This window comes from Melozone crissalis, unplaced genomic scaffold, assembly GCF_028551555.1.
Source record: "Melozone crissalis strain CALT ecotype California unplaced genomic scaffold, PUWL_Pcris_2 ptg000036l_1, whole genome shotgun sequence".
NCBI lineage: Eukaryota > Metazoa > Chordata > Aves > Passeriformes > Passerellidae > Melozone > Melozone crissalis.
This window is the reverse complement of record NW_026535814.1, coordinates 10487574-10504055: the sequence shown is the minus strand read 5'-3', so window position 1 is coordinate 10504055 and position 16482 is coordinate 10487574. Positions and strand designations below refer to the sequence as shown.

The following is a 16482-nucleotide window of genomic DNA, read 5'->3' as shown; positions in this document are numbered from 1 at the left end:
GGAACCAACATGTAGATGGTGTGCAGGAGTAAGGGTGGGGTAGCAGTAAGGGTGGGGTAGCATCCCATGTTGGATTTGTCAGAAATAATCCTGAGACTCAGCATGGAATTTAAGTAGCATTCTCACATGGAATATAGTGGGATTGACGAGGAGTGAAAGTGGAGGAGAAGGCAGTACTGAATGAAAAGGCAAGAGATAGAGGAACATGGAGCTATTTGGGGAAAACTGGGTAATGCAAATAAGATTTCAAGATACATGAATTGCTGCTTCTGAAATTTGTATCTCTCTGTGCTGTGAGGATGCCATTGCTGGTGGAGAAGAAATATGAAGTTGCTGGTCATAAGTGTGGAGTATTTGGCTGTAGTGAAATTAGGAGGCCAGAATGAGAGAATGAAAGGCATCTTTCTGTAGGATGGAAGAGAATTCTAAGGATGCTAGTGGTCAAAGAGAATTGCAGCAGAAAGAGGTATTGCATCATGAAAGATGTAATAGAAAAAGAAGAGGAAAGAGGGGTTTGAAGCAAATAGCAAACATTAATGGTAGAGAAGGCTACTTGCTGAATGAAAAATTCTGTAACAATTCTCAGTCCTCAGAGACAAATTTTCATAGAAGTGCTGCAGCCTGTTTGAAGGACTCTTGGATATCAATTTGGACATTTTTATATTTCCATACCTTTTGTAATTATCTCATTTATATTACATGAGACAGAAAGGCTTAATTGATTCAAAGATGTTAATTGCAAACAAAAAAAACTTCTTTCATACTTAAAATAGTAATTTTTTTAATGTCTGTTAAAAAAGAAAGCTAATTTTTAAAATGACCCATGTTTGAAATTTAATCAGAAATTGCACTGTAGAATAGCAAACAACTTTTTCTCTAAAGGGTATTACAAGCTTTTTCACTCTATTTAGTGCTTAGGAACTTGATTGCTGCTCTGAAAGCTATCATGGAACACTCTGTTCTGTTAGTACAAACCACTATAAACAATTTTTAAATTTTTTTCTGCTTCACCAGTTTTTTGCTTGCATGTGTGGGGGTTTTATTTGCTTGCTTATTTAGCTAGTCAAATATATGAAACTATTGTGAGAGAAATGCAATATCAAAGAAAGAACTATGGAATTGAGATAAGAATATTGCATGAAAAGAAAATGAAATTTACTTGAGAATGCATAGTTTATCACTGACATGCACAAGGAAAAATATCACCCCTTCAACTGAGGCATAGTTCCATCTTCATGGTTCCATCTGAATTAATAAAACCAAATCCATAGTTTTAAAAATTATTTACTTTTAAATAATATGCAGAGAGATAATATGGCATGATGATTACAGTATGTTTTTATCAGAAAGAAATCAAAGAATGTAGAAGAAAGAATAGCTTGGTATGTTACAAGCAGTTTAGTGAAAATGCTTTCATTTCTTAGAGAAATACACAGTTTACACTGTGCCTCTGTTAAGAAGTGGTTTAAGCTTTGGGGACACTGAAAGAATATGAGAAATTTTATTGACTGTTTGGGTATAAGCAGAGAATAAGTCTGTCATAGTTGCCTTTTGAAGACTACTTAGTAGCTTCTTTATAATTTTTTTCCTGTTTATATTTTTGTTTATTGCCAGTAGACCAAAAGCTACTTTTAAATTGTATGAAACATCCAGGGTTGGCACAGATGAGTTTGAAGAAATCTGTGGATTTTCAGTGGAATTCTAATGTATCTTAACTGAATCTTTAATGAGATTTTCGCAGAATAACATTGATCACATTTGATTGTTTTCTGCAAGGCAAAGAAACCTTCAACAGCTAGGCAAGTCTAAGAATGATCAATTTGACTTCTAGAGAGGCAAAAGGAGGAGTGGGCTTTTGTTTTTTTGGTTTACAAAAGCCATATTTATGATAGTACAAAGGAGGAAAAATGTAAATTTGCTAGGATAAGATGAGATGGGATAGATAAGTTATGAAAAGATACAGAAGAAAGTTCCTTTTACATCCTTGTGTGTTTTTCTCATGCAGTGTAAAAAATCCCCTAAGGAAGCCAACTGAATAGTTTCCAAAAGCTATATTTATTAGTAATATGTATCATTTTTGTGGCCAAGATAGGTTATTTTCTCAAATGCAAAGTTTGACCATGCAGCCAAACATTCAGCTAGAGTTTCATTTTCAAACCTTTAGGCAAGTATTTAGCAATGCTGTTAAGAAGCTATCTTTCTAAAATGGTTTCCTGAAATATTTCTTGATGAATAAGCTTAAACAAGAAGAAATTGTTTCTGTGGTCAGCAATATTCTTAGAAGCTGGATGTTCTTCCTGGTGAATGAAGCATGGGCAGATAGGAAAGGCTTTCTCATCACTCTGCAATGGATCAGAGACATCTCTGGGACAGGCTGGCCTGCCTGCTTCCTTGTTTTGCCTAAACCCTAAATGTATAGTCAAATGTATCAGGTGGCTTTCCTTATTGCCTTCTGCATAAATGTTTTAGATTTTTTAAAATAGAAATGAAATTTTGGAATCAATTGCAATTGACAAAACACTAAATAATTTTTCACCTTGCCTGGCTACATCGCTATATGACTTCTCTTCTTAGACTGCTCTTTTCCATAACTTCCAAGCATTTTCTGACTAAGTATTTCACACTTGTGTTTTTATTTTCATTCACAATTGCATAATATAATGCATGATGCATTGAAGATTCCATAAATTTTAAAAATAATTATACACCATTTTTTTTCTACCCCCAGTCATATAGGTTTTTCATTGCAATGTAATTGCTCAAGAAAAACTACAGAATATTTGGGGGAAAAAAAAGAGCCAAGTCCTTTATGGATTCAGTAATTGCAGATAACTAGGTAAGCTTCTAAGTGAAATACTTGTGAGAGATTATTGATGGGTGTTGAACCACTGCTCAGTGTGAGAGATAAATCCTGAAGACTTGTCACCCAGATAAAAGGCCTTAGTTGTAGCAGATGAGAATATAATGGTTGTAGGGGACAGTTAAATACAATTGTAAGTCAGATGTCCTGATTGTGGTAAGTAAGGTTAGGCTACTGTATTCATAACTGATTAATTAGGATTGAGAGAAAACAAGGAGTGTTTCAGGTCTGATAATTATACGTGTAGATGTCACGTCACAGAGAAGAGGAAATCATGTAAGAGTGTAGTCATGTAAACATGAAAACCTCAGATTTCACAAGTTAATCTTGTTTTGCATCAGTGTGCTCACTACTGAAACAGCATCCATTTCTACACCACAGGAAGTGGTATTGAAGAGCCGTCACATAAGCTGAAAGCCCTGGGATCGTGTTTACAGAGACTTAAGGAAAGCATCTGATACAGCCTGCAACTGCCTGCTCAGGGAAAATACTGAGAAGAAATTCTTGAATTCATCTGACATATGTAGACCTGACAATTTTTAATTAATACGCTAAACCCAGAAAATGCACTTAGATTTCTTTTGTGGATTATAATTGATAGCAAAGGAGATAGGCTCCCTTCAGTAGAGGTGGCTGAAGGGGAGATGGGGAAGTAGACATTTGGAGAGTGTAACTCCTGCCTTGGGAACCTGTCTGCCTTGTCAGCTGTGATCACTGCTCTGAGATGTTGTTCATTTCTGATGGGATTACTTTGAACAAAGACCCAGACAGCTTTGGTCAGTTGTGATTAAAAAGGAGATTTCTGGTTTGTTTGTTTGTTTGCATCTTGCAGCTTTGTAGCTGATACTTTTATCACCTTGAGCCTGGCCTATGATAATATGTTATCTTGGAAGGCATTTATGTTTGTTAAAAATTAAAACATTTGTAATTGAATGTTGTCAGTGTGAGCTATTTTATTTTGCTGTAAGTATCTTAGGTGAAAAGACTAATTTAAAACTCAAGTAGCTGGCCTGGGACTTGCTTGTCAGGCATCTCTGCTGAGCTGTCCTGCCCTTCTGCGTCCTGTTTGAAATCAGCATAAATCTTGATTGTGGTTTTATGGTTGACTGTGTTCACACTAATAAATAAGTAATATCTTGCTATACATCTGTAAAACAGAGAAGGATTGATATAGCCGTCTTTGTAGGTCCCACTTTCCCCAAGGCCTGCCTTGATTTACTGCCTTTGCTTAAAAAAAATCTAGAAGATGTTAGGAATAAGAAGGAAGAAGAATGTCTTGGCTGGGACATTCAATATTTTGTTAAAAGAAAAGGGGGGGCAGAATGTGAGAAGCATTATAATCTTGGGAAAGTGTCGGTTTACTGTGAAATACTGTATCCCAGATACAATGTGGGAAGTTCAAAAATTCCATCAGTTAGACATACTGTTATTTTTCTCATAGATGTGGTTTGGATTTCTGAGGTGAACAAATTGGGTAGATCTGTCTTTTTCCTAGAACAAGTTTTATAGAGTGTTTTGGAGCAGGAGAGCAGTTGTGAGATGCAGAGCTGCAGCCATGTGGCTCTGTTGTAGGTCATTCTTTTGTGGTAAACCATTCATGTGGCCACTGTCATCTTCACTTCCTGTATGGGTCCTCTTAAGTCCGTCCATACAGATTTTTATGGGATACTCATTGCTGATGTTCCTCCGGTCATGTACCTCTGCCTCCAATCCCACCTTTTCTCAGTCCCTTCTCTGGTTTCCTTTTGTCTTCTGGCTCTCATTTGCTCTGAGGACTGTGGCAATCTTGGAAACCCCCTGACATTTATCTGTTATTTTTTGGTTTTTTGATACATGCAACTGTGTCCTTTCTCACATGTGCTTCATGTTTTATGCCTGTCACCTCATTTTGCACACAAGTACAGTCAGCTGTAATTGCTTAACAAAAATATACGTGCTAATACAAAGCTAGGAGGAAAGTGCTTACATTGGTGGAGTTACATGTTAGAAAGCCTTTAAATAAGTTGCAGAAGCTAGTGGTTAACTGCAGAATTTGCTGAAGTAACTAAACCTTTTAAAAATGTTAAGGACTGATGAACTTGTCAAATTTTGCATGGCACATGACTTATTACTTCATTATAGCAGGCACCTCTGCAACAAAAAGAGAAGGGTAAGAGGGAGATATGTAGATACACTTTGCCCTAATTATCTTGACATCTTTGTCTTATGTTTCAGTGCTCATCCTTTCCCTTCTTGAATCAAATTTTGTAATTGCGTACATTGGTTTTGTTGTTTCATGTCTTTCCAGCTAGAAACATTCTGATAACAATTTTTTTGCTAATGATTTGTTAGCAAGATTAGACATCTGTTAAAAATACTAAGAGGTCAGAGGCCAGAAACATTATTTTCTTTGAAAACTGCAATGAATGTTTGCCAGTATGTGTAAAAACTTCTTTTCAACCTTCAATCATTTTAGAATATTTGATTTACTACTACAATTCAGGGTTATATTCATTTGCAGAATAATATATGGAGGGCAAGCTTGCAGAGCTCAAAGTTAGGAAAACAATCTTTTACTGGTAAACTGAGCAAATTTGTTTTTAAAGACATAGAATTGCTGATGCAATCTTACTATCTCTTTCAGTCAAGCCTTGTTTTACATGAAATCCTAAAGTATCGAAGCTGGATAGAGTTGGGCAAAATTTGGTTTTTTGGTTTAATTTTTGTCATTAAGGGACAAATGATACCAGTTTTGGACATCTATATGTTTTCTATATGTTATGTTGCTGTTTTCCTTTCTCTACATGACAGTTGAAAAAGGGGCAAAAACTGGTCAGAGTATAAGTACTTAATGGAGAAGGCTCTATAGTGCGTAGTGTAGAGTAAAAAAGTAATTTCATTCGGAAAAGGCCCTGAAGAGCATCAAGTCCCACTATTTACAACCTTATATACAACCTTAACTCTGCTGAGGCTACCTCTAAACCATGTCCCCTAGTGCCATATTGGCATATCTTTTAAATACATCCAGGCATGGTGACTCAACCAGTTCTCTGGGAAGCCTGTTCCAATACTTGACCATTCTTTCAGTGAGAAATTTTCACTAATATACAATCTAAACCTCTCCTGGCACAATTTGGGGCCGATTTAAGATGATAAGATGATTCCTGAAGGACACGGTTTAAATTTTATTGATGGATTCACATACAAATGCTAAATAAAGTCAGTATCTTTGACCATAGGAAAATAACACAAATTCTGACTGTTATGTGATTTGCTATCTATCTATAGGCAAGAGGAAAGAATTTCAGATTGAGGATGAAATGAAAGAAAAAAACGCTACACCTTTACAATAAGTTGGGCAGCAGAGTGAAAAAAATGGTATTTTAATATTTGTATATCAGTGTGACATTGCCTGGAAGAATGGGAATGTTATGGAGCCCAAGTGAAGTTTTTTCAATTTGTTTGAATTAGCTTAAGATCATAATGTAATCTTTCTGTCATTTTTTAAAGTGTGAATATTAACCATTTATGATGGTTTTGAAAGTGTCCATAGTATTTCTTACACAAAAAATACATAGTTTTAATTGCTTGTTAATGTTTAATAAATACTACAGAAAATTTATTTCCTGATTGCCAAATTTACATTTTATTCTTTACACATTTCCACATACTTGGAAAATTTTATGCTATTGGATGCACAAAATATGTTTTTCACATTAATAAACACTCCCATCAAAGACAAACAGTTGTAAACCGCAGTCTGTTCATAGACTTCAGGGTATGCATAATTGGCTGGAAGTGGCAGTAATTTCAAAACAATTACCATGGCTAAGTGTAGGCCATTGCATTCTGTGTTCAAATACTGTAAGAAGCATGTTGTTGGTATTTGGATTCCCCCTTTGTTTGTTGAAGAGTAATTTGTGGAGGGAATGCCTCACTTGACTCCTCTTAATGACTGACCAAATCTGCACATCAAAATAAGCTTGCAATAATTATTAACATCACAAAAATTCTTTAGCTTTTGAACCACATTTAGAACAACTATTCTTAAGAATAAACATTAATTACTTCACTAGTTTGTGGCTCTTACAAAATAACCCATTAAAAGAGTCTTAGTAAAGTGCATAGTTAAAAATTTGAAGATAAATTTACTGAGGATTCATTTGCAAGCCTAAATCAGTCTGTGTGATTGCATTTTGTGATCACATTCTCCTTTTGTGATCGTATTCTCTTTTTTATTCTGTAGAAATGTATCTATTTTAATGCATAGTTTGGGTAAAAATCACTGAGCAGCTGCTCATTGTTTTGTCCTCCTACTGTTCAGGGTGGGATTCTAGGTCTGGTTTTGCTGCATGTTGTTCAACCTCTCATCTGAAAAGATATGCTTGTATGCGTGAATTTTGTTTTGCTCATCACAACCATAAATTCAAGGACTTCAAGGTCACTAATTTGCCATTTTGTCCTCTGTGTTTTAATCCTCATGTTACAGAGGGGAAGATTAGATACAGTCATACTGGAAACTCTAAACTCTTGAATGCCTGATTTTACAACTATGTGAATTAGATTTCTTTTACAAAAAGAGGGCAAATGAAAAGCATAATTACCTAGGTATTAAAAAAGGAATCAACCTGTCTCAAATTTTTCTCTCTGTTTCTGTCTTTTCCCTTTTTCCCTTCCTGTGTTTCTACTTCCTGTCTTGGAATCTTAGCTGAGAGTCTTGTTTTAGATTGGGAAGTGGGAAAAGTTGATTTGTCACGACCATTTAAATTTAATTTGAGGTTCCTTCCCTATTAATAGAATTTTTAGGTATTTTACTAAATAATGACTTAATAATAAGAAGTGATCACCATACAGGAACAAAATGTGAACTTGAAGGTAATTTCAACCTTTCTTTAAGATTATCAGCAAAATCAGAATAATTAAAATAAAACATACATCGTTCCCATACTTGAATTTTACAGTACCTAAATGGAACACAAACCTCACAATAGAACTTTGTTCTATTATGTAAGCCATGAATTTTGACAGGGATTAAATTTGGCAAAAGTAAATTTTTTCAATCCTTTTCAGTCCTTTTCAAAGTATGTACACTGTATTTTGGTAGTTTGAGAAACTAAATGCCTGGCTAGGGGAGTGTTGAGAACTGTCTTGGAATGTATTTTTATCTTAACCAGGCATAACTGCCTTTGTTCCATGCTAGTGGGAGTTTTCCAAGAGCTTTGATGCTATGTAAATCTGTACTGTATATTTAAACCTATGAAGAATTCAAATCTTGCATTCAAGCTCTTGTTATGAAAGCATATTTTAAAACTAAAATAACATTTTAAAAAGTTTGTTGGAAATACTTAACTACTATACCTCCTAAAAATGTAGAGGTTTCTGTTTAGAATAATGAATAGCAGCAGAGCACAGAAAATGCTACGAAGAAATGTTCGTCCCATTTGTTTAATTTGTTATTTGATTCATAACTATAATTGATTTTGTAATGTTTTGTTTGTTTGGCAACCAGGTACATACAAAGTTCCACTGCAGACAAGCCCATGCTTCAGGCACTGACACTTCCTGTTTGACATTTTCCTATGATGGTACTGTCCTTGCCAGCAGAGGAGGTAGGTGATTGAAAGAGCCCTGTGACTTGTTGAATGTAACATGTTTTCAATGAAATGAAATGGTTCATTGAACGAACCACATAGATCACGTTAATTGTTTGATGTAGATGTTTGTGGTGGAGGTGAGGTAGTGAAATCAGATGCTAGTGATTCAAATATGAAATATTTCACAGTTTACTACTTTTATTTGATACACCATGCAATACTGTGTTCCTGAAAGAGAATTTTACTGCAGTTAAGAAATATTTTAAGACAACTTTGCTGATTGTATTACACGGTTCCTGATCTGTGTTCTCATCTAGCAGTAATAATACACTGAAAGGAAATCATTAGCTTAATTAAAAATAAAAAAGTCCAGTTTTGTTGCTTAGTTCTTCCGTGGAAGATAAGCGCCTCTCAATAACACTATCTCTTCTCTGTACGTATTAATTCATCATACACCTTTTTTAAGCAACATCTTTTGCGGTCCTAATTGAAATTTTTATCTAATCTGTTTTAAAAACATCAAAAGTTGATGACTGGAATTGACTTTTCAAAATATACTTCAATGGCAAAAGAATTTGGAATGTTCACAGGACTGGGAAAACAGGATTGCATTGTAAACTTCACATAAAACTTCTATAAATGAGTCTTAGATAGTAGAAGAAGACTTGAGAAGGCAGAGATGTGTTTGAGGACTCATTAATTTCATTACTGGGAGAGGATGGTGTCTGTTGAAGACAGCTTTTCCTGCAGAAATTTGTCTGCCCAGTATTTTGCAGGCAGGTGCAAGCATACAAGCCAAGCTGTCTGGATGGAAAACAGCTGTAACCAGAAGCTCTGTGTATGCATTAGCATTGCCCCAAGGCCAAATAAACAGGCCTAGGGAGAGGCAGTATACATTAATGCTGGCTAACACTGTGTCTAACATATGTTTAGAACATCTGGTCAGTTTGGTACATAGACAGAATGAGATTACATACAGAAAATACCAGAATGTAGGTGTTCATAGATGAAAAAAGCTCTGAAGCAGTGGGTGTGTTTCCTAGCCAAGTAGCTTGCATTTTCTTTGCATCCTCCCTGTGCCCCTGTCCCCGAAGGGGGTAGAGTGTCTGACCCGGTGCATGTCTGTACAGTGAAATGCAGCTGATATTGGGTGCGGCCTCACTGATTCTTTGTATGTCTTGCCACATTTCAAAGATTCCAAATGTTGTTTCCCAGAACACATCTTTCAGAGTAAGGACTTTGTAGTCTTATCCTGGAAGGCCCTAGGCATATGGACACTAATGGCACTTGTGTTGTTTTGTAACTGCTGTTCAGGGTCCTGAGTTGAACTGCTGTTCAGAGTTCTGCTGCCACTCTGCCCATCACGAATGGGTTGTAAGTGGTGAGGTAAAAGCTCTCAAGCTTTTTTGTCCTTACTGAACCAGACTTTTATTATGTGTGGGCTTTCTCCTGCTTAGAAAATATGTGAACTTTGTGTCTTTCCATTCTGCACTAAGTAAAATGCTGTGTCTGTCTGCCAGTGGTGATTGCCCCCAAAAACTTCACACAAACATATTTCAGGAAATTTAGGGATAAACCTTGGCGTGCTTTTAAATAAAACAGCAAATAAAGCTATTACTTATTGAGGGGTATTCACTACTGCTGTCTTGAAACCTCCATTTATGCAAATTCTCTTCTGTTTCACATTTATGAACGTAGACCACATAAATGACCTTTTCCTATTTTTATTGCCTGTGGCACTTTTACTTGCCTGCTCTTCCTCATCTGTCTCCACTTTTTGTCTCGTGTTAAACAGACTTTCATTTACTCAGGTTTTATCTTCCACACACTGCACTAAGCTGTACAAAATGTTGATTGATTGTTTGCAGAACGTAAGACTGCACAGAACTTTGGCCACTCAATGTGGATAAAAGTGCTACCTTTGTCTAGTGTATTAAGAAAAAAAAGAGCTCTGTGTGCACTATGCTGGAAAGTAAGGAGGATTCATACCTTATTTTGACTTGTTTGGTTAGTGCTTTAATATGAGTATTGCTTTGGATCTGTACCAACAAAAGCAGATGTGGATCCAGCATTTGTAGATTAACATACCTGCCAAGTGCTGAGGATCAAAGAGGGGATAGTTGTTTGGGGCATGGGAACTTTCATTGAAAGCCTGATGGACTTTCCTGCATCTGATGTAGATCTGTGTTGGATATGAGAAGATGAGGCATGGATCAGCTGCAGGCACAAGGGAAAATAAAAACCTAAGGAGCTGCTTATGAAAGTTTCCAGTGCTATTCTTGTTGGATATTAGGTAGTAACTTGACAGAAACTTAAGAAAGTGATATTTCTGCATGCTTGAAACAACGAAGGGTAGTATTTGTGGGACATTTTCTTTGTTTAGCAGGGGAGAGATAAGAATTAGGATTGGACTTGAGGTCTTACTGTAAAAATTTTTAAAATCTTTTTTTGACTCTTGATATTTTTTTGTTGGTCTTTTTTTCTTTTTAAATTTTACTTGTATTTCTTTCTTCATTTTGAAATTGGTTTAAAACATAGAAATATGTATGCTCAAGGGTTATGCAGCAGCATGTATAGAGACTATTTTGTGTAGTGTAATAACATATTGCTCTTCACAATAAATCCAAACATTGGCATTTCAAAAACCAGATGGTTTTTTAGAAGCTTAGAAGCTGAACACTGGTGTTCATTCTAACCATGGCAGAAATACATTTACTAGTTTTAATAGGCATAGTCAGGTAAGTGCAACACTTGGAGCTGAAATGCATTATGAAAGTCTTCTGGTATTCTTCTTGGTATATGTTTGTCTGTACATTCCATATGTTTAGAGAGGATGATGCACTTATTTGATCAGGCTGGTATGGATGCAGGTGATGCTGAGAAGTGTTCCAAATGTCGGTATAGATTCCTCGATGTGTGATTTCCTTCACAGGATCTTTGGCTTTGGTGCTAATCTTTGATGCCTCCAAAGGTTGCTCTGTAGTTGACACAGCTCCTCCTGTAGAACCAGTGCAGAATGCAGAAGGTTGTACCTTGTTCTGTAAGGTGTCTCTCACAGATGTAGTATAAGCCTTCATAGAAAGGCTCAGAGTTGATAAACATATTCTGGTAAGCTTGTTATGCTATGTGTTCCCAAAGCTGTAACTTTTTAGAATTCCCATTTCCTATGTTTCTTTGCCTCATTGATCTCTGTGAACAATTTCTGTCATCGAGCTTTGCTTTCAGCAGAGGACTCCCTCTTTTTAAACAGAGTGCTGCTGACTGTAGGCTTTGTGAATTCCTGGCAGCACTTTTGCTTCTTTTGGGCCTATGTGCATTCATGTGCTTGTCTTCCTGGTCAGTATCTTCTGAACAGAAAAGAAAAAAAACAGATAAAATCTTTATAGTATTAGTGCTTCAGCCTTATTTTGACTAAAGGGCATTTGGAAAATTCCTATCTTTGCTCACCAAAGACTGTTTTTCTAGGACCTAATTATTACCTCTTGATAAATCCAGTGCTCAATACCATTGGCGTTACAGTGTCTTGACCTGATTGTGTCAGTCTTGAGCCTGTTTATTGGTATCCTTATTAAAATGGTGAAAAATAGTGTTTGAAATGCTACTAAAAATGCTATAAAAGCTTTAAATAAGCCTGCCAGGCTTTGGAGAAGTCTGCCATCAAGAAAAAATACTGAATTATCTGAGTAGACTATTTTGAATATTAATACTGAATTGCACAACTTCTGTTTATATGCTTTTGTTTAAGCATAACTATTTTTGTTCATGTATAAAGTAATTAAAAACAGATCACAACTGCTGCAGTTCTGTTAAAGCTGCCTCCTAAGCATTGATAGAACGATCCTACTGGGAAAAATCCTTGGTGCTGAGGAAAGGCAATATTCTGTGATCTTGGTGACAGTGATTTCAACTTGAAATGCAAATTAGATTTAGGAACCAATTTGCATTTGCACACTGGGAGTTTTAATTAGGAAAACTGAATTGGAGCAAATTGTTAATGATGGTAAAGTTTCAAAGCATTAGCAAGTCAAGTCATTCTACTAGCATTTTCCCCTCTCCAAATACTTACTTTTCTATTTCTAAACTATTTCAATTTAAGACAATGTTGACTTGAAATCAACCCTAAATTTGAGTCCTACATTTTTTAACTACCCAATTACATTTTCTTGCTAGCAAAGGAGCTATAGCTACATGTCTGACTGCATTTCTCCTGCTAAAACCTGGCAGCACTACAGCTTGAAGATCATGTCAAGGCTCATTCCACTAGGAACAGAACAGCCTTGGCTGCTAGCCGTAGATCTGTCCCTATCCAGGAGATTTGCAAAGTGGCCAAATGCTGTCCTTTGCATACATTTATAAAGTGCTGGTGCTTTAAATGTAACATCTCGATGATAAGGGTTTGTTTTGTTTGTTTGTTTTTTCTTTTTTTTTTCTTTTTTGCGGGGGGTGGGAGGGAAAAGGGATGGCTCATTTTACGAGACTAAATGCTTTGAAGTACTTGGGATGGAGTCTACTGGGAAACAATAAGAAAACACATATTCCCAAAACAGGGACTCAACATTTTTCTTTCTTGTAGTTTTTTAGCTTCCCAATGAACAGAAATATACTCTACTCTAGACATCATTTATTTAAGTTGTCCACTTCTTAAAAATATTTTGTAGTAAGCAGTTATCCTAGATTTTAATATAAACATACATGATGTACGAGGCCACACATTACTGCTTTCCCTGTAAAGGGCACTGCTGGCCTTGATTTCTTTTGTTACTTCTTTTAAAAACATTTTATTTCCAAGGCCTCCTTTGAGCTCTTGAGCTGAAAGGCTATGAATCCACAAAATACTTGTAGATAACCAAATGACTTCCCTGCAAGATTTGTACTTTGGAAGGAAGCAGATCTTGCCTCCTAGGTCAGAAGGATTTTGTAACTTTTTGTGTGGATATTTTCAAAGGGAATTGTTGCTTAAATGTCCTTCTTTTTACCCTTGAAAGTGCTGAGGCACTGCTGTTAAATGCTAGGACGTGTCTAGGTGCTTGAGTGAGGTACTTCAAAGCTCAAATTCTGTAGCTCATCTCATGCTGGAAATATGTGTTCCAGAAGGACAATCAGAGAGGAGATGTAGATGTCTCTGAGAATAGCTAATTAATCTCTTTTTTTTTTTAACCCCGTTCTCATTTTGTTTATATGTTGTAACTTTTCAAAAAGGGATAAACAACCTGACTTTTACTGGCCTACAGTCACACCATGTTTATCAAACACAGATGAAAATTGCTACAAATCTCTTTTTGTAACCTTGATTTTGGCTTTTATAGCTAAAGGTAGTGTGGTGAAAATGTTTCATTAAGTATGTGTGGTTTCACTTGCTTCCCTTCCCCCCCTTCCCTAAGGATTTCTGACTGATTCCAGGGCCTCTTCTCCATACTGAGATAGCAGTTTGTTGCCTGCTAAAGAAGGGGGAAGACTTTCATGTGCTTTTCATGTTCTTGATTGCATTTTCAGGACAGGTAAAAACCACACATATAAAACTTGTTTAGTTTTTGATCTAGACCATTCATGGCAACATTTTTAATTTCTTTAGATATCTTGAAATTTGCTCTTAGAAGCAAAACATCAATGCTCACAAACAAAGAATAAATTAGTGATTGAGGAATCTGATTCCACTGTGATAGGAGGGATTACCACAATAGAATTGAGCCATTGAGGAGAAGTTTCTGGTATACTGGAGTGCTGCATATTGAGCTTCTCAACCTTGCACTGTCATAGTCACTTACCAAGGAAAAACTTACAAATTGTTCCCATTTTGGATGCTTCTATTATGTAATTTTGTTCTCCTTCTCTCTGAATTAGAGAGTGAAATTTTCTGATGTGTGTAAGTTCTTGACTTGAATTCCTTTTGCTAACCTTTGTCTCTTCTGTTTCATAGGAGATGATACTTTAAAGCTATGGGATATTAGACAATTTAAAAAACCTCTTAATTCAGCAGATGGACTGCCCAGCTTCTTTCCAATGTAAGTATTCCAATTTATTCTAATAAAGTATTCTAATTTATTAATTAGCAGAAATAGCAGTATTTTTGCTGAATGGAAGAGTTCTGCTGGAGTTCTTATCCTCAGTTGTCACTAGGTCCACAGTTGTGCACAGAGGACTGTACAAGGAGAACTGTGAAGTGACAATTCTCATCTATTTTAGGGATTCATGTTGCTTTAAAAGATCTTACTTTTGTGATATTTCAGTCTCATATGTCTTAAGTCTAATTAGATTAGTAACATTTCAGGAGGAGGCCCTTATGTGTGTAATGAGATATAGATGTAAATCTTATTCTTATTTAGTCTGTAATTAATAAAAAAAGAGCTGAATAAAAAACTAGACATAACACGAAGGTACATGATATGAATTCAGGTTACAGTGTCAGGAGTGCTGATTTTGTTTTGCTGTATAGTGCTAAGTATTGTTTTCAATTTTTTTATTGGTCTGATCTGCATTTCTATTGCTGTAATGCAGCCAAATCCCCTAAGGACAGTTTGTAATTTTGAAATAATATCTTAGAAAGACAAGTCATGGACAGCTCAATCTTAATTGCAGTTCGTAACACAGAGGAAAAATAAACAGAAAAATATTTTTGGCCAGTGTATAAACACACCACCTTGCATCGCTGAAGAATGTATCATCAGCAAAACCAGATTTCATGATGAGCACATTTTTTTTACTTAAGATGACAGCCAGATTTTAAAGTACTTTTTTTTGTTGTTTGTTTCTTGTACTGAAAAGCTTGCAAGACTTTTGAGTGGAGGAGAATTTTGCTGGGAGGAGGATTTTTATTGAATCTACCAGTTTTGCACATCTTGTGCACAACTGTAGTAACAATTGTAACAGATAACTCTTAATTGATAACTACAGCAATAAGTGACAGCTCACAAAATACTTTTCAAGCTTTGTCTGGAAAGGACTAAAAAGTAGAAAAAATTGTTTTAAGGAGTGCAATTTATATCTAAGTTCTTGATATGTTAATTATTTATCTGCCCTGTAAGATTCTTTGTTTTCTTCAACAGGACAGATTGTTGTTTCAGTCCAGATGATAAGATCCTTGTCACAGGCACCTCTGTCAAGAAGGGTGGTGGCAGTGGGAAGCTGTTTTTCTTTTATCGTGAGACCTTCCAGAAACTGTATGAGATAGAAGTTACAGATGCGGTATGTATTTTAGTTTAATCATCTCTTCAAAACATGAATGAAATCATATTCATATGCTGCTTTTTCCTTATACAGGTCATTACCTACTAACACTATTCTGATTTTCCTATTCCATGATTAAGAGATAGGGCTAGAGTAATCTGAATAATTGTTTCAATTAAATAAAAAAAAATCCTAGGACAAGGTGTTTAGGCAGTAGAGCTTCCCTGCTCTGGTGTTAGCATTGCATTTCTCAAGGATTTCTGTGAACCCTTCTAGATCTGTGAAGTGAGACACAAATCCTAAAATATGTAGATGTTTATTTGTTTACTTCACTAGTTATCATGATGAAATGGCTTATTGTGACAAAACTAGTTTTTGCTCATGAGACCAGATTAGTGGTTACTTTAGAATGTGTCTCTTGCTTGTCTAAATGCAACAATTTGCTACAAAAAGAAGGCATTATTAAGAAATCCATCAAAAACACTATTCTCACCAGTTACTACAAAAACCTACAGCTGTGAACCTGTTATACAGAAGAGTCTGTTCATGGCTTCAACTGGCTACCTTTTCCCTTGTGCAGAAGGGAAAAGCTCAGTACCATAGGTGGAAAAGTCCTTTTACTCTTGTGATGTACAAGTAAACTTATGGGTGATAACAAATACCCATAAGGTGTGTTATTTCACCCATAGGAGTGGGTGAAATTACAACAGAATTGCCACTAATAAGTATGTCAGTGTATGCTTATGTCCCTTTAGTTGTTGGAGTATTTCAGGTTATTGATTTTGTCACTTTGTTTCAGAATACCATTTTCTCCTTCTGCATATTTTTTAAGCAAGCACAACAGGTTTTCCTAGCACAGCAGACCAAACCTCCTTCTGCTGGTTG

The 16482-nt window shown here is 35.9% G+C and overlaps 1 protein-coding gene across 1 annotated transcript in view; it reads left to right on the top strand.

Annotated features, from left to right (window-relative positions):
• WDR70 (WD repeat domain 70) overlaps positions 1-16482 on the top strand; it is a 121919-nt gene that overhangs the window by 78746 nt on the left and 26691 nt on the right. Inside the window, exons 11-13 of the mRNA XM_054283576.1 lie at positions 8349-8448; positions 14351-14435; positions 15477-15615. Coding sequence (XP_054139551.1) covers positions 8349-8448; positions 14351-14435; positions 15477-15615 — 324 coding nt within the window. The remainder of the gene's footprint in view (positions 1-8348; positions 8449-14350; positions 14436-15476; positions 15616-16482) is intronic.